The sequence below is a fragment of the Pelobates fuscus genome, chromosome 3, assembly GCF_036172605.1.
Source record: "Pelobates fuscus isolate aPelFus1 chromosome 3, aPelFus1.pri, whole genome shotgun sequence".
Taxonomy (NCBI): domain Eukaryota; kingdom Metazoa; phylum Chordata; class Amphibia; order Anura; family Pelobatidae; genus Pelobates; species Pelobates fuscus.
Window position 1 is genome coordinate 75,568,170 of NC_086319.1, and position 24,550 is coordinate 75,592,719.

Sequence of the window (24,550 nt, forward strand, 5' to 3'; positions counted from 1 at the left end):
ATATTATATTATTTTTATATTATTATTATTTTATTATTATTATATTTTATTATTATTATATTTATTTTAATATTTTTATTTTTTATTAAACAGTTTTTTGTCCCCCCTCCCTGCTTGTTGCCTGGCCAGGGAGGAGGGCTATGTTAATCCCTGGTGGTCCAGTGGCATTGGCAGTTCAGTGGGGGGGCTGGCAGAGAGCTGTTACTTACCTTCACAGCAGCTCCTGTCAGCTCCCTTCTCCTCCGTGCAGCTCCCCTGTCAGCTCTGTTCTGCTCACAGTGTAAGTCTCGCGGTCTGTGTGCGAGACTTACACTGTGAGCAGAACGGAGCTGACAGGGGAGCTGCACGGAGGAGAAGGGAGCTGACAGGAGCTGCTGTGAAGGTAAGTAAGAGCTCTCTGCCAGCCCCCAACAGGACCGCCGGGCTTGTAATGAGCCCGGCGGTCCTGTCTGTATTATGGCAATGTAAGTTGCCATAATACAAACCTTGACTCGAGTATAAGCCGAGTGGGGGGGTTTTCAGCACAAATTTTTTTCCTGAAAAACTTGGCTTATACTCGAGTATATACGGTAATTGAATTCATACTACTTCAGCATCCTCAGGGTTCTTCATTATTCTGGGATTGGCAGAGAACTGACAAGAGTATGGGCTTTTTAGTTTATAAGTAATTGGTAAAAAAATAAAAATAAAAAAAAATATATAATAAGTATTAAAATAATTTAACTGGAAAAAATTGATAACTCAGCTATTTTCCCGACTTGGCTATTTAGCCTATATTTTAAAATTCCCTTCTCAATTCTCTACAATTCATGGACACAGGCAGATGGACACTTAAGTAAGACATAGGGGATTCTTATACAAGACCACTAAACATAGCTCATGGAGATAATAATAGCTCTTTATTGCTCATTGGTTCTGCTGATGCTACACTTGTTGAGGGACCTGTAAAAAAAATCTTTAATTACATATTCATTATCCACATTAATTAATATTGTCACCCTTATCATTAAAGGGACACTCCAGGCACCCAGACCATTTCCCCCCATTGGAGTGGTCTGGGTGCCAATTCCGACCACCCTTAACCCTTTTTATAAACTGCAAAAATTACCTTGCATGGTTAAGTCCTCCTCTAGTGGCTGTCTATTAGGCAGCCACCAGAGGGAGTTCCGGGTTCTTAAAACCCCAAAAGTGTTTTGAACGATGCTGGACATCCTCACGCTATGCATGAGGACCTCCAGGGTCGCTGGAATCCCCATAGGAAAGCATTGAGTAATGCTTTCCTATGGGGAGGTCTGATGAGCGCGCATGGGGAGCGTGGGTGGAGCCTGACCCAGCGCCAAGGGACATCGTAACCTGCTGTGGAGAGTCCCTTTAAATAGATACACTTCACCTCTAGAATTGTTAGGGCATTATGTACCTAAAATATCACTACTACACTTTTATGGACCACTCCTTGCAATGGCAAATGTGCAGGATCTCCTTATTAGTCAGTTTCTCTAAAAACCCAGCAAACAAAACACTAATAATTGGATAATTTAGAGGTTCACATTTAAACTAGGTTCATGCAGATTTTTTCAAAAGGTGCTAAATATCATCTATATCTAGGTGGATCTACTGAGAAGATGAGTATCACTATTGTGACCCCTGCCACCCACAGCGTTTAAAGGGTTAAAAAGCCCTTTGTCACTTACCTGATTCCAGTGCCAATGTCCCTCAGCGCTTGGTCAGGCCTGTTTAAAGAGCTAAACAAGAGTCATTACCAGCCCATCCCCTATGTGCTGCTTTGGCTAATGAGGAAGTATTGGCCTGAGCAGCAATGGGCAGTTTTGATTGGCTGAGAGTATCAGCTGACTTCTTTTAGCCTATCGGAGCTCCCATTGTCGGTATGGGTATGGGTATAACTACAAGGAAGTGTGCATTCTCTGCCTTAGTCACACCTCCAGAAGGGGCCGGACTGTGGGTGGTCAGAGTTGGTCAGTGTTAGACTGCTCAAAATTGATTTGGTTTTGGTGACGGCTATTAAACAATACACCTCTTTATCATGTTATTGGTTTTAAAAAATTGGTTTAACACTGAATAAAGGGTCAATGCCAGGGACTTCAAACATATGAAATGGTTATAGTAACTACAGTGTCCCTTTAAGACTATTGTGCTCAGTTTTACACCAATTGCTGGGCAATCCTGTTAAAGTACTACTCATGTATGAAACACCTTCCTCATTTCATTAGAGATTCTTTGCCCCAATCATTTTAATGTACAAACACATCAGTACCCACACAACTAAGTATCTATCATTTATACCTAAATTAATACCCAGGGACCAAAGAAGGACATCAAGTCTTAAGCTGAACAGACCGTGTAGGAGATAGTTTTAGGATCAAAACTTTAGTCTGTAATAAAATAGCGAGATTTGGAAAGGATTCAAACTAAATATCATTGCACTTAAACTCTTTTAAACTTGTAATATATTTTTAGCATCTGAGTATTATCTTTGTGCTCACCTTTTTTCATTTTTATGTAACTTTGTGCTCTGATCATCGCATCTGTTAGATCTCCTACATTTCCTTTGATATGTATTCCTCCAAGACTACCTTTTGTAAAACTTTTTAGAAAGTTGACTTTTCCATAGCCATTAAACTGCTTGGAATAAAGGGTCATTGAAATGTCTGATTTAGAAAAAAAATATCCCTTAAAAAAAAAAAATCACGCTCTTAACTTTCACGGAACATTCAGCCAACGATAAATTTTTAAAAAAACGTATAATTTTTATATGTTCTTTTTTTTCAGGTTACAGAGCAAACTGCATTTACATTTTCTCCCAGGATCCTCCAGACTCCTTTTGTACGCAGCTTGTTCTAATGATGACATATTTGACAGATAGTGAACACTGTGCTATTGCTCTATACACATATAAAGAGTTGGAAAGAGCTCTTAAAGTCTTTTATGTTTGCTGCTGAAATATCATTTGTTGGTGACAAGCTCTACTTGGTTTGAACTGAGAACAATATATGAACTGTCAAAAATAATCCTTCCTTCCCCAGATAAGCATTTAGAAGGTTTGCCACACAAGGGATGATGTGTTACAATATATACACGCTGTTTAACGATATTTATGCGATTTATCACTAAAAAGGATTTATGTAATGTGAGATGAACTGAAATTCCGGAATCGATGGCATACCCCAAGCAAGAAATTATAAAAAAAAATATGGAAATTGTTTTTGCAGCTGCTACTAAGGTTTTATCTACTAAACTGACTCCCTATTGGAAATAATGGGACTGGGTGTTCATATACAAAACTCCACTAACTCGAAGGAAACAAGGTACATGAAAAAATTTTTACTTTCTACAGATCAATGCAGTTTAAAAAAAATATTACATATACCTTGGAATATAGTGAACCATGGCCTGAAGATCTCTAAAGAGACTCTCAGCTGCCCAAACACAATTTTTAAAAAATCACTAATTAGTAGATATTCACCCTACGAAAACATGCATGCATTTAATGATGTATTCTTTAATTGGGGGGTATATCTAAAAACAGATTGCAAAAACTGCAAATCTCTTATCTGAAGCCATTCTAAACACGGGCTTTCTGGGGTTGTCCAATCACAGACACAGCTCAATGAGAAGTCTTTGCAAGGCAGGTCGTCTGGGCAATTGCTGCCTCTTGAATTTAGCTCCAGTGAGCTAAATACAGGCATACCCCACTTTTAAGTACACAATGGGAAAATGTACTTAAAGTGAAGCAATACCTTTTCTCACTTCCCAATGCATGTACTGCATTGCAATAGTAATTTACAGGCATAACTGATACTGCAACTGCAGATTTCCAGTGATTTTATTTCCACTGATTGATTTAGTGATTTCCAGTGGGCTTTTATTCAGTTAAACAAACCTTAAAAAAAACAAATCTCGGGGGGCGTGGCCTAACCACGGTAGCGGATGGTCGCAGGGTTGCTGAGCTCCGAGCCAGACAACGGGAAAAACCCACTTAAAAACCTTAAAATCAGGCAGAACTTGACCCGAATAGCCTCAGCTGCTCACCCCAACGAGATGGGGCGTAAAACGAAAAAAATGAAGCCTGAAAAAACCAACCCGGGCACGGATATTGGTGAGCTGTGGCGGAGGGCCCGAGAAGCCTCAACTCCTAACATGGCGTCCCTCCATGGGGGTTGTTCGGATTTTTACAGCGAATCGTCAGATGAAGCGGAAGGGGAGCTTATGCAGGCCGCCCTCAAGTCTCCACCGACCCGACCGCAGCCCCCTCCTCCAGCTGCAGCCCTCACGCCGGTGAGCATGGAGGCCATCAGTGCATTAATGGCGGACCACCATAAAAAAATATCGGCAGAGGTGGCCTCGATTCGGGACACCTTAACAGGCCTCAATGGACGCATAGGGGCTGTAGAACACTCTACGCAAACCCAAGCAAGACAACTTAAAGACTTACAGCAGGAGGTTAGAGAGCTGAGGAACTTATCTAAGCAGCAGGACCTGCGGTATGCTGAGATGGAGGACAAGCGTCGAATGAAGCATCTCAAGATCAGAGGCGTAACAGATGCCGTAACGGAATCTGAACTACCCCATTTTGTGAGACGGCTCCTCACGGTAATGCTCACTCCAAAGCATGCCAAAGCGGCGACGCTGGACGACATGTTCCGCATCCCAAAACCGGCTAAGGCCCCTGAATCGGCCACCCGGGATATCATCCTGCAGTTTCAAACCCAGAGGGACAGAACCGCAGTCCTGACAGCAGCTAGGGCCCAGCCGACCTACCCTTTCGAGGGCATGAACTTATCGTTCTATGCGGACCTTTCGGGGGCTACGTTGGCCTGGAGGAGATCCCTGCAGCAGCTCACATCAATCCTACGGGAGCAACGCGTCCAATATCGCTGGGGCCCAGCTCACACTCTGTTGATAACAAAGGGCGATAACACACATAAGCTACACAGCATGCAGGAAGCACCGGAGATCTTGCGGATGCTCGGCCTCCCTCAGACTACACTGCCCCAACTAGCACCCAAGGGAAATCACCCGAACCCCCCAAGCTGGGAAAACGCAAGCGCGGCCGAATTCGTACCAAGAGGACAAGCCGGAACATCCACCATCCCTGCTACAACCTGAAGGCCTCTGCGAATTTTTCTTTTCTTTCCCCCTTTTTCTTTGGGACTTCACCCCACGGTGAGGGACTTTAACTACAGAGACTGTTACACAATATCTTAAACCCCAGACGACCAACCAGCTACACATACCGAGCCTGCCGATGAACTCGACCCACGCCTCACCCCGGAGACTTGAGGATCCAACTCGCCCCAGAACACGATTGGAGACATCCCACTGACTGTTATGGCACACCTGACCCGACCTTACCCCGCTAAGGTCTATGACTCTTTAATATCGACAATCTGGACGATGCTCCAGGCACGTTCGACTTAACAGCCTGCATACATGTTTTTTTTTTTTTTTTTTTTTTTTTTTTTTTTTTTCCTTCTTTGTTTGGTTTATGTTTAGGCTAACTTGTTTATTTCATGTCAATTGCTCTGAAACCGTGCGCTATAAGGACCGCCAAGGAGTACAATGTCCTTTTCACTAGCTGCAGATAAGGTCATGGCCACATAGGTTATCCCTTTCTCCCCCACTACCGTGCATCGCACGAGCAATTGATTGTTTACCTGATTGATTACTAACCCTAAGTTACAGCGGGTGGTCTACAGGCTATTCTTTGTCTTTGAGGCAAGCAACAGTGCCCCGTATATAACGCATAGCCAGCACAGCCTACACACAGCCTCAGGAACCGTACACTGTGAGTAAACTGAAGGGAGAGTCGATTCGGAGCATTTCAGACCCCAACGGCTTCTCCCATAAACGCTAACTAGCGGGACATAGCGCCTTACCTCACAACCTGGCACACAAAACGATGACACTCTATTAAAGGCTTCTGATAGCCTATGTTTAGACGAGCACACCAGGAAACAATAAACACGAGCACAATACGTGCAAATACACACTCCTTCAGACCAGAGTACACTCACGAAGATACCATTCCCACACGCTCCCCACTAGCCCTCAGACTCGACGCTCTTGTAGACCCTGCAGGCACTTACCACAGGCGCAACATCACCGAGCATTTAAACAGAGCTAACCGATTATACGCACACTATAATGCGACGAACTGTTTAACCTATTGTTTTAAAATCCTCAGACACATGCAATAAGCAATATCCTGTACGTTGCATCCCCGGTTGATCATACCAAATACACTTGTTATAGCCTAGGTGTAAATGTAACACTATATTATAGCCTTAGCTAGCGATTTACAAGCCTGTGAAAACCCCACTGTATTATAGCATTGAAAAGTTCGTATTATAATTCCTAAAAAATGTGCACTGTCATATTTGCCATATGTTATTGTATGTTGGAAACCGAGAACCTGAGCTGTTGTGGCTTAGATAACAACATTGTTAATCACTTGCACGCAAAAATAAAGAATTCAAAAAAAAAAACAAATCTCATTCCAGATTGTACCATTTATCTTTAACGTTTTACTCATCTGACAACCTTAAACTGGGAGGAAAAGTAAAATAAACCTGCCCACTGGGCCATTTTCTGCCAATCCAGTGCCAATTTGTATTTGTTAGCAGCTTAGTTGCACACATTGTTTAGAAACACCTCTACATCACTTTAAGCACTTATGGTTTAACGTTGAATCCTCAGAATTGTGGCTAATGCAGCTAAGCTACTAAGCATAGTTATAGAAAATGGCAGGGTAAACCCTTTCACTGGATGGCAGTCGATTGCAGAATATGGACAATGTAGGGCAGAAAAAAAAAATATATATGTTCAGCTAGGATTAGGCATTATACATTTGAGGTGATTAACCTATGCCATGTCAGAAGGTGTGAAAGGTTCTTGCCCCAATGAGACTGAACTGAGCTGCTCCGGGCGAGAATAGAACCTTCCATTTACTGTTCACTTGCAAACAGAAGAGGTGCGGGAATGTCTGTACTCGCGAGGCACCTTTCAGTACATTCGCGGGTATGTCTGTACTCACGAGTGTATGTAAAGGGGGGTATGCCTGTAATAGGAAGTAACAAGACTGGATGTCTGACTGAGAGCCAGGGGGTGCAACAAGGATAATTTATAAAAGTGGCAATTTCTATTTAAAAAAAAAGGACACAATATTCACACATAAAGTACTTCAGCATGCTGAAGTGCTTTAGGGGCCTGGAGTGTCCCTTTAACTTCCTATGTTTTATTTTTTTAATTCTTTATTTTTGTTTTTGCATGGAATTACAGTCTGGCGTGCTGCGCCACAATAGCTGCAGCCAACCATTCATTCAGTAACATAGAGTAACATGGTATGAGAAATACAGTGCCCTTTTTTTTTAAAGTGGTATGTATAAAAAAAAAAAAGAAAAAATATAACAAAACAATATTAACGTTGCAGACATGGAAGGTAAACAAATTATGGTGTTAGATTCTAGTTTATCTGTTCTCGTTGCGACAATGGTGTATTTATATGGTATTACATTTATAGAGCCCATCAGGTGAACGAAGATCGTCTCTTCTATATGGCTAGGTCTGCTTTTTAGTATCAAATGCATTAATTCAACTCAAGTCAGTAAGATGTATATAATTAAGTTTGTACAATCTGGCATCTTGCCTGAGAATGGAAAGATATCTAAGGATGCTGCGTACGCATGTATATCCTATCACTAAGACTGTGGCTCGGACCCCCTGAATGACCAGCAGAGGTAGCTGGTTTATCCACATTTTCCTTGCTGTGACAATTACTTAAGTGGGCAAAATGGTTAAGTTTTCAATCAAGTAAAAATAACAGTCTTCCTTAAGAACTAAAGAGAGTACAGAGAAATTATAACCTGAAAAAAGGTTCTTTCTAGACCCATTGGAACACAATAATGCATGTGAACGCTAAAGTATTCTTCGGACATATTAGGATTTGCAGTGACCTCACCAAAATTATGAATGCATAGTGAACTGTACAAATTATAAAACGGCCACCCAGGTCCTGCCAGCATTGCTATACGGTGAGGTGCCTCCCTTGTGACATGTTAGGAGCCTATCTCCAGAAACATTTCAATTTAGAAAACATTATGTCTATTACTATTCAGGTTAATGTATTACAACTGAGGTCTCTAAAATTAATTGATGCCCATTGAATTCTCTTTGCCATGTTAGCAGGTAACAGGAAAGTAAAAGCTATACAAGGACCTCTGCCCCCCACAACATGTTAAATAAAATAAGCTAAAATAGAGAGAAAAACCTGAACTTGGCCTGTGGGACTATGCAGGTGCCAAATACCAGAAAATCAACAGGAGATACGATCCCAGAGGGCTTATACGTCAGCTATTGTGGCGACTATGGGTATCTCGCTAATAACCTCAGGCGCCCTGAAATTTGATTTCTTCTTTATCAGCCAGCCATCATGTTAGAGTTAACCTCTAGGGTATGTTAGACAACGTCTTAGTATAAGATGACTCTGCCCTTGCCACTTCAATTGGACTGGGTAGCTCTGTATATTAAGCCCTAGTGCCACGGTATTTCTAGAGACTCTGAGGCAGTGCGGTTGGAGTATACTGCTAAACATTTATCAGTATCAGCGCCAGTAAATATGTTTAGTTGGCAGCATCCCCTTTGGTGTCGGCACTTTGCTTAGGGGCCAAATATGCAGGGACATAGTTAAGAGGATGCCTTTACTTTTATGCCCCCCAGAGTATGCGGTATAACTCGTCATTAGTAGCACTCTCTATGGCAAATGCTTCCCAGTGTTAGGCTGTGTCATTTTGGCGTGTGGGGGCAAAGGGGTGAGTGGGTTAAACATTAATTCCCTTGAATGTATCCATTGAGACAGGGACGTGGCAATAGAAGGGCACGATGCCTCTGAATGGGTACCCAGCAAGAAGTGTAAATATAAGCAATACCCCCAATTGCACAACTGCATTGGTATGAATACTCAACTAATTATGTACATTTATGTCGTCTTAGCGCTAATATATTGTGAACATACAGTCTCGAGTGTTTATGTAGTTATTACTTGTGGTTAATGGGTTTAATACCACATAGTTGGTAGTCTGAACAGTTCTCTGCTGTCCGTCTATGGAGGGTCTTGGGCGCTGCTTGAGGGAGCTCCGGTCTGGCCGGGATCCGCTGTACTCCTAGGGTGTGGCGTTATTGCTGGCAACCCTAGCGTGTGGAGGAGCCTAGTGGGATCTTCTCCCGCCGAGAGGGCCAGCACCGATTCTCCGTGGGGCACCACCAGTGTTCCAGACGCTCCCCATCTGTATCGGATGCCTTGGTCTCTCAGGGCCCTGGTGATCGGTTGGAATCTGCGCCTTTCTGCCAGCACCGTAAAAGGTAAGTCGTCGAATAGCTTTATTTGATGATTCTCTACGGTCACAGCGGCCTGGTTTCTGGAGCGAGATAGGAGGACCGTCTTGATGGAGGTGTCCCGTGTGACCACAATGGCGTCTCGTGGAGCGTCCGCCGGGGCGGTGGGGGCCTTCCGGACCCGAAACACCGATATCAAAGGCTCTATCCCTTGTCTGCCCGTACCCCCAATGTTCCAGCCACCTTAGTAACAAAGTCCATCAGGGCTTCGGGGTTCACTGACTCCGGTATTCCTCGGAGCCTGATGTTCCGTTTGCGGTGTCTGGCCTCCAGGGAGGCGACCGTTTTTGAGAGTCTCTCAATCTGTAGCGACATGGTGGTCACTTGTGTTTGGGTCTCCGCTAGTCGGCCATCTCGGTCACCCTCTCGGGATTCAACCTTATCTAATCGTTGAGTCAGGGTGCCGATCTCTGTTTGTATCCCCGCAAGGTCGGCTTTCCAGACCGTCCACAGGTCCAGAAGCAGGCGTTTAATGTCCCCTTTGGTGGATGGGGATGTGTCAGTGTCTGAGTCCGCCTTTTGGTGTATGCCGCTGTTTGTCTGCGGGGCCACCGCATCTTCCTCCCCCTCCGAGTCGTCTGAGGTACTCGAGCCTCGTGGTCTGCTGGGGGCCATCTTGGTCTGGGCATGAGGCCGCGGCCTATCGAAGGACCTGCGGATACCTGCCTGATGGAGGTCCTCCGTGCAGGCTAGTTTGCGGTGCTTACGTCCCATCATTAAGTTGGAGGTGAGGGTTGCAAAATAGTACTGTTTCTGCTCGTTTTCGTGGCTTTTTTGGCTGTTTTCTCGGTCTTTGCAGCAGGAGCTCTGCACAGACACGTCTGGTCGCTTACTCTGCTGGCCAAGCCCCCCCCCCAACTTCTTATGTTAAACCGGCTTTATCATGACTTTCACAGAGTAAATGCTACAAAGAGCTACGTTAGGCATTGAGGAGCCCATGATTCCCAAAGAGAGTCAAAGTAAAAATGACTACAGGATACAGGCAACTTATAAATTCCGTGCTGTTATGTCAACTACGTTTGCGCATTTTTTTTCATCCAGTTTTAACCCCTTAAGGACACATGACATGTGTGACATGTCATGATTCCCTTTTATTCCAGAAGTTTGGTCCTTAAGGGGTTAAATCAACTGATAGATGATATATGGGCTGTCATTCCTTTTTTTGATGGTGGGGTGGGGGAGAGTGCATCAGTGACTGTTTGCTTTTTTTTAGAACACATTTTTTTTTTTAGAAATTCCATATATAACCTGAGCTATATATTTTTACAGGTAATGTAAATACTGTCCTAATTCCAAAACCAAACGCCATATGGTCAAAATAACATCAACAAGGAAAAGAGCTCTGTGACCCAGAATTGCTGCTCGATAAACTGGGACAATATTTGGATTTACAGAGTGATGTTAATCATGGTCAAGAAGGGTTATACAAAGTCAATGACCTCATTATGAGCATCATATTTAACAAAATCTTACCTCTCCTTCAGCATCCAGCCTGCTCCCTTCATCGGACATGCTCGTCAAATTACCACCATGCAGCAAAGAGTCATCATCTTTGGAAGGACTGTTTGCTGCCTCTAAGTCATCAAAAAATATATTTATATCCTTAATTCCTAGAAGAAAACAGAATTGCACTCAGAGTAGTTTGGCAATAACTGTTTGTTTAGATGTTAGCCCTATCCATGCCAAATAATGTATCTGGCAACTCATTTGCTCTCTATCGTTCTTTTTTTTTTTTAATTGACAGTTTTTATCGATGAATGCAAAGTACAATACCTCAAGACAAAGACGTGACAATTTGTTATGGAAGAAAAAATGATGCAAGTTGATGTTATACAAGAAGACCGTATAATATGCAAGGCAAGATAATACATAAATGGATGATAATCCATTTTTTAATAATTGAACATCCATCAGAACAATTGAGAATCACCTGTAAATTACATTGTTTTCTGCAGCATACACTATATTTTTGGAAATACTATTGTTATAGGAAGTCTTAACTACTTGAGACTTATATTGACATTCTTGAGACTTATATTGAAATTAGGACATCTATAAGTGTGTGTTAGTGTGCATGTGTATCTGTGTGTGTGTTGCAGCATATATGGGTCAGTATGTGTATCTGTGTTTGTGTGGAAGTGTGTGTGTGTTTCTGTGTGTGGCATTGTATGTGTATATGTGCAAATGTAATCATTCAAACACCAACATTACACATCTCTGCATTCTAAAGACCAGTACTACATACAAATACACAATTGCAATCAAACAGCAACACCACACACAAACAGACCATTGTTTTCAAACAGCAATATTACATACAAATACAAACCTGCAGACTAACACTACCACTACATACAAATAGACCCCTGTATTAAAACACTGCATACAAACACAAACTGCATTCAAATTCCGACATTACACATGAATAAACATCTACATTTACAAATAACTACTCCATACAAAAGCATGCTTACAGTCAAACACACAGCCACTGCTCACAAATACAGCCCTGTATAAATGGGCACATGGTAAATCCCCAGCTGGCAAAGCATCATGGGAGTTGTTCGACACTTGAAGATCTACCTTTTGACCACCCTTACGCTACAGGAAGGCCTAAAAATTCCTTTTACCAGGGCCCTCTCTGGATTAGATCCACCACTGACAATACAATTTACAACAAAAGTGGAAATCTGCTCTCAATAAGACCAACAATTATAATATCCAAAACAGATAGAATATTTTGCTAGTAAATTGTGCAGTCTTTTAAAAATATATTTTATACGTACTGATAGAAAGAGAGAGATATAGCTAGAGAGACAGACAAACAGATATATTTTAGCCATTGTTGAGTTAGAATTTAGCCCTGGAGATTAGAAATGTACCGAGGGGTGCATGCTGCAAATTGCTGTGGTATGGCACTGTCATGCCGAACTTATCCTGTCTGATCTAGTTTTCTTTAAAACATAATTTATTTATTTATTTATAAAATATTTTACCAGGAAAGATACATTGAGATTTCTCTCGTTTTCAAGTATGTCCTGGGTCCACAAATCATTGCATTGTTACAGTTAGTGTACAATAAAATACAAAATATACAATATATACAACATTTAACATAGAACAGGTAAGAAATATATAATCAACCATAACAGGTACATTCTGTTTTGAGGTATGTAGAGAAGGATCTCTTAAAGGACTTTAAGCTTAGGGAAGATTTTAATTTGTGCGGGAGGTCGTTCCACAAATGCGGTGCTCTGTAGGAGAAGGAGGATCGGGCTGCTTTCTTTTTATATTGAGGTAGACTAAGTAAAGTGTTGGTACTGGATCGGAGGTTGTAGGAAGTGGGAACAGCCGGGGAAAGCATTGCGTTCAGGTAGGGTGGGAGTTTTCCAGAAAAGCTCTTAAACACAAGGCTGGAAAGATGAAGGGTGCGTCTGGATTCCAGCGACAGCCAGTTTAGTTCTTTTAGCATGTCACAATGGTGGGTCCTGTAATTACATTGTAGCACAAATCGGCAGAACGAGTTATACAATGTGTTGAGTTTATTAATGTGGGATTGCGATGCAGATGCATATACTACATCCCCATAATCAATGATTGGCATCAGCATTTGCTGTACAATCTTTTCCTTTACTGAAGGGCTTAGGCAGGATTTGTTTCTGTACAGGGCACCTAGTTTTGGATAAAGTTTAGATGCAAGGTTTTCTATGTGCAGATCATTTATAAATAATGAAAATAGTAGGGGGCTGAGAATGGAACCTTGGGGAACACCACACGTGACTGGGAGAGGGAGGGAGTCGCTGTCAGAAATGGACACATATTGTGAGCGTTCCGATACATACGATCGAAACCAGTTTAGTGAATGATCACCAATACCTGAGTTTTTGAGTTTGTGCAGTAGAATGTCGTGGTCTACTGTGTCAAAGGCCTTAGCAAAATCAAGGAAAATAGCTCCAGTTAGGTCTCCTTGTTCCATGCCAGTTTGGATGTCATTGCAAACTTTTAAGAGGGCAGTTGTAGTGGAGTGATTCTGGCGAAAGCCCGATTGATCAGGGGTCAGATAGTTTGATTGTTGGTAATACTCACATAGTTGCGTATGGACAAATTTTTCTAAGATTTTTGACAATACCGGGAGCAATGATATAGGGCGATAGTTAGAAACCAAGGTAGTGTCACCACTTTTATGGATAGGCACTACTCTTGCAGTCTTCCAAAGTTTGGGTAAGTATCCAGACACCAAGGATTCATTAATTAGAGTTGCGACGGGTTTAGCAATTGCCGGTGCACTGAGCTTCAACAGCATTGCTGGGATTTGGTCAGGTCCGGACTGGTTTTTCATTTTGAGATTATTAAGATGTTTTTCAATGACACTAACAGGTACAGGTCTAAAAGTGAACTTGTCTATATTGGGCGTTTGCAAATTTAGTGAGACCTGATCCACATTTGTAGTTTCAGGATGCGTGCCATTTATTAGCTTGGCAATCAGGGCAGTAGAGCATCCGACAAAATAATTGTTAAAGGCATTTGCTACATCTAAGGGAAGTTGCAGGGTTTGGTTATCCACTTTGACAGTGGAGGGTTGGGAGTGGATTGGGGGAGTTTGTAGTTTATTTATGACTTTCCAAAAGTTTCTAGGGTTTGAGATGTTATTGTTCAGATTGTCATAGAAATATTGGGACTTGGCCAATTTTGTTTGTTTTGTGCATATATTTCGCCATTGTCTATACGCACAGTGATCATTCATAGAGCCAGTACGCTTAAACTTTGACCACAAAGAATCCCGAAACTGGTACATTTGGATGAGGTCAGCTGTGATCCAGTTCATATGTGCTCCTTTTACCCTCACCTTATGCAGCGGGGCATGCAGATTCCAAATTTGTAGGAGTTCAGACTGAAAGAATTCAACAGCACAGTCTAGATCCGGGATAATGTTTAATCTGTGCCATGGGAGGTTCTTGATGTCCTTTAGAAAGGATTCAATATTACATTTTTTGAAGGACCTAGTTATTTTAACCTTGGGAGAGGATTTAATAGCCTTTATTTTGTGCACACAGTACACTAAACAGTGATCACTGAAAGTGTTTGGGAGAACACCGGCCTCCTGGATTCTATCAGGAGAAGTGGAGAGAATCCAATCTAGCAGGGTATGGTTAAGGCTTTAATGTTTATGCGAGTTGGGGAGGAGATTAATTGCGTTAGCTGCAAAGTCTTAAAAAGCGTGCAAGAACTATTATTTTTAGGATTCAGCCAATCAATATTAAAATCTCCAAAGACCAACAGTTCACTTTTAGGGGTTTGAGCAATGGTTTCACTAAGGAGATGGGCTATGTCAGAAAGAGTATGCACAGGGGAGCTAGGTGGCGGTAGATTCCTGCAACAGTGATTGAATTACTGCATGGGATCTCAATTGTGCCAGAGAGGAAATCAAAGGTGGCAGGAGGACTAAGGTTTTGTAAAGGGATAAACTTTATGGAATTGTCAACATAAATAACAATGCCTCCTCCTCTCTTTGCTCTGTCATTTCTAAAACATGAATACCCCTGTATTGCAATGGCGGTGTCTGGTATTTTAGTTGTTAACCAAGATTCTGAGAGCACAATGATTTTTGGTTTGTAATGGGAACACCAGGCTTGCAGTGCATCCAGTTTAGGGAGTAAACTACGGATGTTGCAGTGCACAAAAGACAAAGTAGGGACTACTATGTCTTATGGCGGTTTCCTATGCCTGACCAGCTTTGACCAGTGGAGGAGCAAAGTGTGCTCCATTTCCGGTGGTCAGAGCAATTTTCCCACAATTCTCACCTTTCCTCCGTAATCTTGCGATGCTTCCTGTCAGTATTCCCGAACGTCCTGTCACTTAGACAGAACTCCAGCGAAACTACCGAATTTCGTCCTAACAGAATGAGAACAGTTTCTCCATTCCTGTTAGGACGCAATTCAGGACTTTGTTCGGATCGGAATTACATTAGAATTAATGAAATTCCGATCCAAACCGCAGCTGCATCTTGCAGCCGCTTAGTAGATAACTCCCTAATTCCCATGGTATCAGGGAGCTATCTACCAAAAGATGAAAGACCTAAACTGGTCTTTAACATAAAGGACCCTAACATAAAAATTAACCCTAAACCTTACACAACCTCAAACCTTTGCCCTACCGCTAGCCCTAACACTAACAGGGTTATTCACTGAAGTGAGAATTTAAAGTGAATTTTTAATTTAAGGCCAGAGTAGCTGAACAGAAATGATAGCTGACCTAGAGAATCTTTCCAGTTCGACTATTTGAACCTTAGATTAAATTTTCACTTTGAGTTCACCTGGAATCCTCACTTTAGTAAATATCCCTGCTAGCCTAGGCCTACAATTAACACTTACCCTAACAATTGGCCATAAGCCTAGCCTACAAATATCACAAAAGATAAATGATACATAAAATGAGAGCGGATATGAAATGGTGAAGCATGGACTATGGGAATTAAGGGGTTTTGAAGATATAATAATAAACCACAAACATTTAAGTGGTTTAAGAATTTCTCCAAAAAACACCCAAAACATGTTTGTGTAGAGCTGGGGTTAGTGTGTTTTATGAGATTAGTGGAACACTCTCCATCATTAATGCAGCTATAGTCTGATAGAACTGCCCTGTTTGTGTGTTTTCGCCTCCTGTCCAGACATATTGTTATTTGCCGAGGATTGAATTAAAATGGCTATATAAAGCTGTTAGGAACTCTCACTAATCTTGAAATCACATTGATGACATACCCCACTAAATATAGTACTAACACATTTTTTTTATTTATTTAATGTTACTATTTTTTTTTATACACGTGAATAGAATTGTATTCGACTTGCTGGATGGGTTTGTTACCTGGGTAGTGAATTTCAGTTTTCCCATTGGACAGGGCACATTTCCCAGCAGAGGATGACTCCATTCTTATTCCCCTTCGGAGCGGAGGAAGCGAGGAGCGTCGGACTACAAGCTGATCGTTAGCAAAAGAATGGTTTGCCACGCTTTTCCTCTGATGAATTTGTAGCTGGTTGTTAGACCCATGAATGGATATGCTTATTCCTGGAGCAAAAAAACTAAAAATTAAAATCAAAGCTAAATGCCTAGTATTACTAATATTTGATTGTTATATAAAATAATAATAATAATAATAATAATATATATATATATATTTATATACAAACAAACATACACACATCTGCAGTAGGCCAGATCTGGTAAATCTAAGGAGTTTATTCGCGAAACTCCAATTAAAAGTGAATTGAAAACCAAATTACAAATTTAAGGCAGAAAGCATTGATCTGGTAAAATTCTTGAGATTGCAGAAATGTTGCCTTTGTAAAACATTGTACTATTGTTTCCACGCGACATGTTACATTACATTTGGAAAAACTGTAAAAAGAATGAGGCAAAGTCAACATGGGGAGAGAATAATCAAGGCAAAAGCAGGTGCTATTCTGGAGCAAAGTGCTAAATAAAGTCCAATCCCCGATGAAACCAGTAGAATGTATCTCTAAATTTAGTACATTGCAACATAAAAAGCATTTATTTTGCCTTTATAAATCTCTCCCTGTCTTAGAACAAACCTCCATTAGCAGAAAATTAGAACTTTTGTGATTTTCTGTGATTTCGGGGGAATTCTTTATTTGTGCACATGTGCCTGACAGTTGCATTGGTAAAACTCCCACATTGAAGACAATACTTACCTCCCCAGTGTTACTTTATGGCAAAAGACAAAATAAATACTGTGCATGTATATAGCTTGGTTGACTGTGTCATAAAGAGAATTTACAGTCCCCAAAAATGTTTTCATTTAATTTCTATAAACTCCCTTCCATTACGGTGACTTACGACAATCCCCATTTCCGTTCCACAATGTAACTTTGATATATTCTACTTTCTTTGTTTAGAGCTCTGAGACACTGTTGTTGCAGCTACCCGCTCTGCCTCCTTCGTTAGCAAGCATGCTGACGTATTCCGTCTTCAAGACAGATCCAATGCTTCTCGTAGAGAAGCAGTGGGGGTGAGAAGCGCTTGCAAGCTAAATGCTGGGCTCTTCCAACTTAATTCTCCGTATGAGAAACATTGACTGAAAAAACGAGATTCTGTTACTGCAGTGGATGTACCCTCTAATGACTCTAATGAAGACAGTCACTAGAGGTGTGTTTAGCACTGCTGGACATACTTACCAACATTTCCTGCCCACTTCCTTAGAGTGAGGTGGGCAAAAGATAGAAGGGATCTAGAAGGCTTGTTGGAGGTCAGACATGGTGAGTCTGCCTGTCAAAGGGCATACCATCATAGCAAAGGGAGCGAGTCCACCCTAAAAAGGGTGTCTAGGCTGACTGGCAGCCTGCCCTCTGCAGTAGACCAGGCAGAGAACACTGCTAAATTATTCCATGCATGGTTCTAGTGCCCAGTCCTCTCTTGCACTTTGAAATCTGCCAGGAGATTTTTAAATGTGGAACAAGTCACTGGAATCTAAATTTACTGGGACAGTACCCCACAATGCAGAACTGTTCCTATGGGAAAGCATTTGATTGGCTCACACCAATTCTGATGATGTCAGCCAAGCAGGCAGATCAGGGGCAGAGCTAGCAGCAGACTGGAAAAAAGGTGCTGCTATATATAGGAGGGCAAGGCATTTGTCTTCCTTACTCTGCGGTGTTTCTTTAACAATATACTGAGAAAATAAATGGTTATATCATGTTGGATGCTAATTAATATTTTTTTTTGTTTTAATATTTACAAAATAAAACCTAATATTATGCACAAACTTGAAATATCAACAAAAGCTAAGAATTAACCTGCTGTTGTTAACAGTAACATTAATTGTATTTTCTCTAAACTTTCTGTCCTTTGCTTCTTGTAATAAATGTTATTTTTTGAAATGATAAGTGAAAACTCCACGAGACAAAGTCACACATAATTTTCCATTTCCAAAACGGCTGAGTGTTGAGGTACTTTTATAAACTGAGCCCTGAAGCATCAACACAAGATAAATGACTCTTAACCAAACTGCCGGAATATAAATATTAGCAGGGAGATTATCTAATGAATTGAACAAGAGGAGAAAATGGGAAAGGAAAACTTTCATTCAACATGACTTTATTAATGCAGAAAATCCATTTTAGAATTTCATAAATAAATAACAGAAACATTTAGAGGTTCTATTTCCAAAAAGCATGGTTGTCTTCTATTTAAAATTGTTCAATATCTCTTAATAAACGGTATTTACTAACTGAGGAATTGTGGAGAAGTGTAGAGAAATAATCGTGAATACAAGCTGGAAAATGACAAAATGAAATAATATTTCCTGTTTTGTGGTCTGGTGACTGAAGACAGGTTTGATTTGTAAATGTGAAAATACAGGAATTATAAATGTTTAATTTTTTATTCTTATGTTTTTCATTATTCTTTTTTGTTAAGTATTAAATCAAAGTCGGGGAATAAGCATGTTAATGCCAATTCATAAGTAGTAGTAGTTCAATTAACAAAAGAGGAACATCTTGGTTGTCAAGAGGACTATGTGTGAAATAGTACACATAGTAAAATAATATGTGTAATAATATGTCAAAATACTAAATGTGGAACAATTAGCAGGGATATTTATTGGATTCCACCGTCACTACTTCCCATTAAGAAATTTGCCCCGGAATTACTCTTTATATTTATATATATATATATATAGCCCCTCATTACTCATAGTGTCTTCTGTTCCAATGGACATCACCCATCTCACCACCAACAAACATGTTTCTTGCAAGAGTCTACTGTTTGTTATTGCAGCTGTCCATTGCTTAAAAGCCGCAAATGGGAGCTGCTTTAGAACACTGTGAACATGTAGGGTGGCTGCCTTAAGTAACATTTTTAGGTTCCTGCCTCATAGCAAGCTGCTTGTAGCACCCTTGTCTCTCACATGTAACTGCTCCTCACTGCTTCATGTGATAGGTTCCTAAACACTAAGAGTTACCTACAGTAACACCGCACAGATAAGGAAAGTGCAGGTATGGACCTCTAGCTACTAGCTTCAGCCACTACTGGGGACACAGCATAAGATCCACCAGCACAGCACAAAATGCTACATCTACAATTCAACTGAATGGTGAGTTAAAAAAAGAATAAGAGATATATTGCACCCACTCATTATTCATACTGTCACCCTCCATCTTCACCTCTCTTCCCACTTCCCAGTCACTGATACATTATCATATAACCCCCAACTCACCATTCAGTCACTTACACACACTGTCAGTGCCAGACTGGGACAAGAATTCAGCCATGGTAGTTAAAGGCAGAGCGGCCCAATAGGAGGGGCTGAACCAGAAATGGGCATTTTATGTCATCACCAATGACAAGCATGGCCCTCCTCCATCCCACCTAATGAGTATGTTAGTATGATGCCCCTCCAGAGCATCCATTGCTCTTGGATGAAAAAAAAAAGGCCTCTCTCTAAAACCTTAAAACCATAAAGCCTTAAAGGTGAAAAGCGCTGTGGATATTTTTAATATTGTTAATAAAGGTATTTTGGCTACTTTTATACTGAGAGTGTGCCATTTTACTCTTTTATTATTATTTTATATTTTTACATCTCTACTGCCTGGCATTCGTTTTTATTCTGTGCCAGTGAGAACTACTCTAAAGAATCTTAGGTGGGGATGAAACCACTCAAGCGTTATTCATTGAGCAGTTTGCCTGCTCAATCAAATGTGAGTACCAACTTAAATATTCCTACACTCCTGGAGTTTTTTGTTTTTTTTAAATTTAAGTTTTATTGAAATTTTGTGAATGACATCAATAACTGTAATATGTAGTGTATATGCACAGATACATCCATTAGCAGGTGCTCAAACATTAGTATGAAAACATCAAGTAACACTGAAGAACACATTAGCACAGAGACACTGCGCACTGTGTGGTCTCTGCCCGTCGACTTAGTCCAGTGGCTGTCTAAATGTTTTCCAGATCTCTGCAGCCCAGTCTGTCTATATGCATCACTCTATTTGTGAAAGTTTGGCTCATCACGTCTGGATGCCGGGGTTAGTCTCTTAATTGTATTGCCTGGTGTCCTGTCCTGTCTGCGTCTGTTGTAGGTAGAGTTCTCAGTTTCTGCCCCTGTATCTTTGGACGTTGGGGTCTCTCTCTGGTTGTTGCTGTTTCCCCAGGCCAATAAGTATCAGGAAGCTGTCAGGGTCTCCCTTTGATGTAAGTGTGTGGCTCTCACCTTCGATGACTGTGGTGAGGGATCCTTCCATACCCCATCGGTACTTTATGTTGGCGTCTTTCAATTTCCTGGCTCTGAGTGCCAGCTTTCTTTTTTTCAATCAGGGCTGAGAACGGTGTGTCTGGATATACTGCCACTCTGTGTCCTTCATGAAGCACCGTTCCCAGTTCCCTTGACCGGGTCATTATGACGGCCCTCACGGAGATGTCTCTTGTGGCAATAATAATGTCTCTGGGTGCTTCTTTGGGTGCTGCTGCTGATTTGCGCACCCTAAATGCTGCGGTGACCAGTGTGCTGTCTTTTGCGTTTATAGTGCCCATGGTCATAGGTCAGGAGCTGTGTGTCTTTTACAGTTTCAGGTACTCCTCTGAGGCGCAGGTTTTTCCTTCTGTGCCTTGCCTCCATGGTGGTCACTGTGCACCTCAGGTCTTGTACCTGTGTCACAAGTTCCTGCAGATTCTGCTCCGCAATACAAAGCTTGTTGTCCCCGGGGGTTTCTCGCATTTCTAGGCCGTGGACTGCGCGGCGCACATCCTCCACCTCTGTTTGGACCTTTTGTAGGTCCTCTCTCCAGATTTGCTGCAACTCAACCAGTAGCCTCTTGATATCCCCCTTTGTGGCTGGGGTCCCATCGGTCTCGGAGTCCGGTGTGTTGGATCGGGCTTCCGATTGGGGTGAGGGTAATGATTCCTCCTCCTCAGCCGAGGCTTCGGATGCGTAGCAGGCCTCAGGCGTCATCTTGGGTCTTTGGGGGGGTGCAAAGGATAGAATTATATCGGGCTGTCTAACCATGCCCTGATTCTTTTTGTGTTTCTTCCCCATTGTCTCTGCTTGGGGGTGATATTTGTTTCAGATGGATTCTCTATTTTTTTTCTCGTGGTTTTGCTCGTTTTGTTTATATTTACGAGCGGAGCTCTGCATAGAGACGTCCGCTTGATTCAGTCGCTGGCCACGCCCCCCCACTCCTGGAGTTTTTAAAACAGTGACCACTATTATTGTTCCTTTTATCATTTTATGGTCTTCACAACATTGAAACAACTATCAACGTATCCTATAAGTGGGGATTGTAGCACTGTATGCTATTCATACTAGAGCTGGTCATAGCTCTAAAAACCGTGAGTAGGACCATATAGACCTTTTAATATATACAAAATTCTGGGATATATTACACTATTAGTCTCTCTATGTTTTTTTATATATGAATTACAAGACTTCTTCTGACCTTGATCCCCTGGCGGAAGAATATTCTCTGAAGAATTCCATAGTCATTTCTTCTGGCAAGTCTATATTTCTACCCTGAATTTTTCTTTTTACATATTTACCATTTTTGTTATAGTAATCAGTTAACTCATATTTTATTCTGTTGTAATAGCTTTTTGTGTTGCTCATACATAGTATATGAATATTGTTTTGGCGCAACCTTTCCTCCTATCTTTTTTACTATTGTACTTGTGTGTAAGGCTAAGAAGAGTTCTACACTTTAAGGTGTGCTGCCTAACTGTTTAATATCTCTAAACTGTATTTGGTCTGGTTGAACAGCGCTGATCATTTTGTCTGTATTTTCTATAGTAGCTGTTGTATCTACTAATGTAGCTACCAGTGTGCGGGCCCCTGAAGGGGTAGAGTGAAAGGGCCTGTAGTAGAGGTAGAAGGACCCTCAGCCGTTTCAAATGGGGTGATGTTATCCACATCCCATTGATGCCTCTGCTGCTTGTCTTGTTAAGGAGCTTCTTGTGGAGCAAAGTCCAGTGTGGCTTGGAAATCCTGGCAATCCACCAGGACGTAAAGCTTGTGGACTGTTTCATTCTTTGTAATATGAAGGGAGCGTGGTTTACCTCAACGATAGGGAATATTCTTGACTCGCAGGACATTAGTGACTGAGTGTGGCAACTGTCTCCACAACATTGTGGGCCTGAATAGGTCGGAGTAAAATGCCAGACAGTGGACAAAGTCAAAGGTAGTAGAGCTTCTGACTACCGCCATGACTGCCATCTTGTCCAACTGTGTGACAAATCGTACAATGAGATCTCTAGAGGCCTGGTGAGATGGCTGAAATTGAGTGTGGACCTTGTCGATGTTTTTGATGAGTAGGCTTTTTTCTTGCTTGTGAGGTAACAGATTATGAACGAGGTATCTGACCCCAGATTTTAATACTCTTATGGCGGCTGCGATTCTCTTGGTCCCCCAGATTCTGCGCCATATCAGCCTTAGCTGTTATTGCTCTGTAATGACAGAGGCCTGTCCAACCTTGAGGTCCAGTGAGTCCTCCTCCGTGGCTTTGATTCTTCCAGTAAGGGTATGTATTTCCTCCTGCAGGATTGCTAAATCGGCTTAGAACAGTACGCGAATATCACGCAGGAGCACTTTAATGTCGCTGAAGTATTGGCTTTCTCATCCGACGACATAAGGTGCAGATCACCAGTAGTGGGGATATCATCCAGTGTGTCCATGGAGGGTTCCTCTGCGGAATAAGAGTGCTCCGCATGTTGCTCCACCATCTTTTGGTTTTTGGCTAGGTTTTGCATGCAGAAATGCAAAGGAACAATCTATATCCGACAGGTTGGAAATAATTCAAACCTAGTCATATGTATGAGTGGAGCGCTATCTGTGAAAAATGTGAAAGGAGAGTAATATACACTTACTCCACACAAACGAGATGTTCAAATATTGGTGGAAGATAAAACAGGAGAGAAAAAAAGAGACAACATAGCATAAATCTGTTATGTGTACGTGAAATAATAAGTGGCCTGGATTAGAGCCTCTAGATGGACGGGCTCAAATCACATTAGTGTTTGTGTCGTCTGGTGGGATGGCACAGACCTCAGACGGGAAAAAATATACATAGCATAAAACATATAAAAAAATGTACTAATACATCGTAGTAGAAAGGAAAAAACATGTTATCTTGATTGATTGACAATATTTCTGCTTCTGAGTAATATGTAAGTGTGGTATCAATAAATAATTGTAAATATATAAATGTAAAAAAAAAATATAAAAAAAGTTATTTATAAAAACATCCTATACAGGATGCTAATAAAAAAAAATACAAAAAATACAAAAAATAAATAAAAAGATTTGTAATATAGCAGATTCTTTGTCAATGTTAAAAAGCATAATACATAAAGTGCCAAATAGTGTCCTTTTCTGATGATCAAGTCATATATATCCATGTTATTTTTATCTATTATACAGCACTACAGAATATAAAAAATAATAACAATAATAATATAAAAACTATTGTTATAAAAAAAATGACATAATTCACAATCGCTGTTTAGTCCATATGGTAGGGAGGTTCCTAGATTGTAAATCCACCGCATCTCACATTGTCCCATGTCTCTGATCAAGTCCTCTCCTCTCCAATTAGTTCTAATTAACTGTATGCCCATAAAACTAAGTTGTGTGGGGTCTTGATTGTGCTTATGTTTAAAGTGCAGTGAGAGGCTATGCTTTTCAAACCCAATCTGCATGAATGACGTCCCTTATATTTTGGGTTTTGTAGCACATAAAATGCTTATTCTTCTTTGCACGCTTTCCTATAATGTTGATTTCTATATTAAATGCTCTTCGAACGGCACAGCACCAGTGTAGCTAGGGTAAATGAGCTTGTAATTATGGAGCAACGGCTAAGCATGTCTGTCCAGTTCGCTAGTCAGCTCTGTCCCCCTTCGGTTTTATTTTTAGTGAATAATCCTTATTGTATTTTAATCAGATTTTCTAGAAATCTGGTTTGTTTTTAAACATGAAATAGAAAATGAGAAACGCTTTGAGTCGATTAGGTCCAGTACAAGGGTCTGCTTGTTTATCCATGCATGTATCAGGATGGGAATGTCTCTGTATGCATGTAAGCTATGCTTTAATCACCAAGGGCATGTAATGTAAATGTAAATAATTCTGTCCTCTATATGTGTA

General features: G+C 41.1%; 1 protein-coding gene across 3 annotated transcripts in view; it reads right to left on the bottom strand.

Annotated features, from left to right (window-relative positions):
- The window catches only part of ANO4 (anoctamin 4), a 250,595-nt gene that overhangs the window by 134,977 nt on the left and 91,068 nt on the right, over window positions 1-24,550 (bottom strand). For all 3 annotated transcript variants that reach the window (XM_063447227.1, XM_063447226.1, XM_063447228.1), the window contains 2 exons: window positions 16,273-16,473; window positions 10,882-11,018 (listed from right to left, as the gene is read on the bottom strand). In XM_063447227.1, coding sequence (XP_063303297.1) covers window positions 10,882-11,018; window positions 16,273-16,473 — 338 coding nt within the window. The remainder of the gene's footprint in view (window positions 1-10,881; window positions 11,019-16,272; window positions 16,474-24,550) is intronic.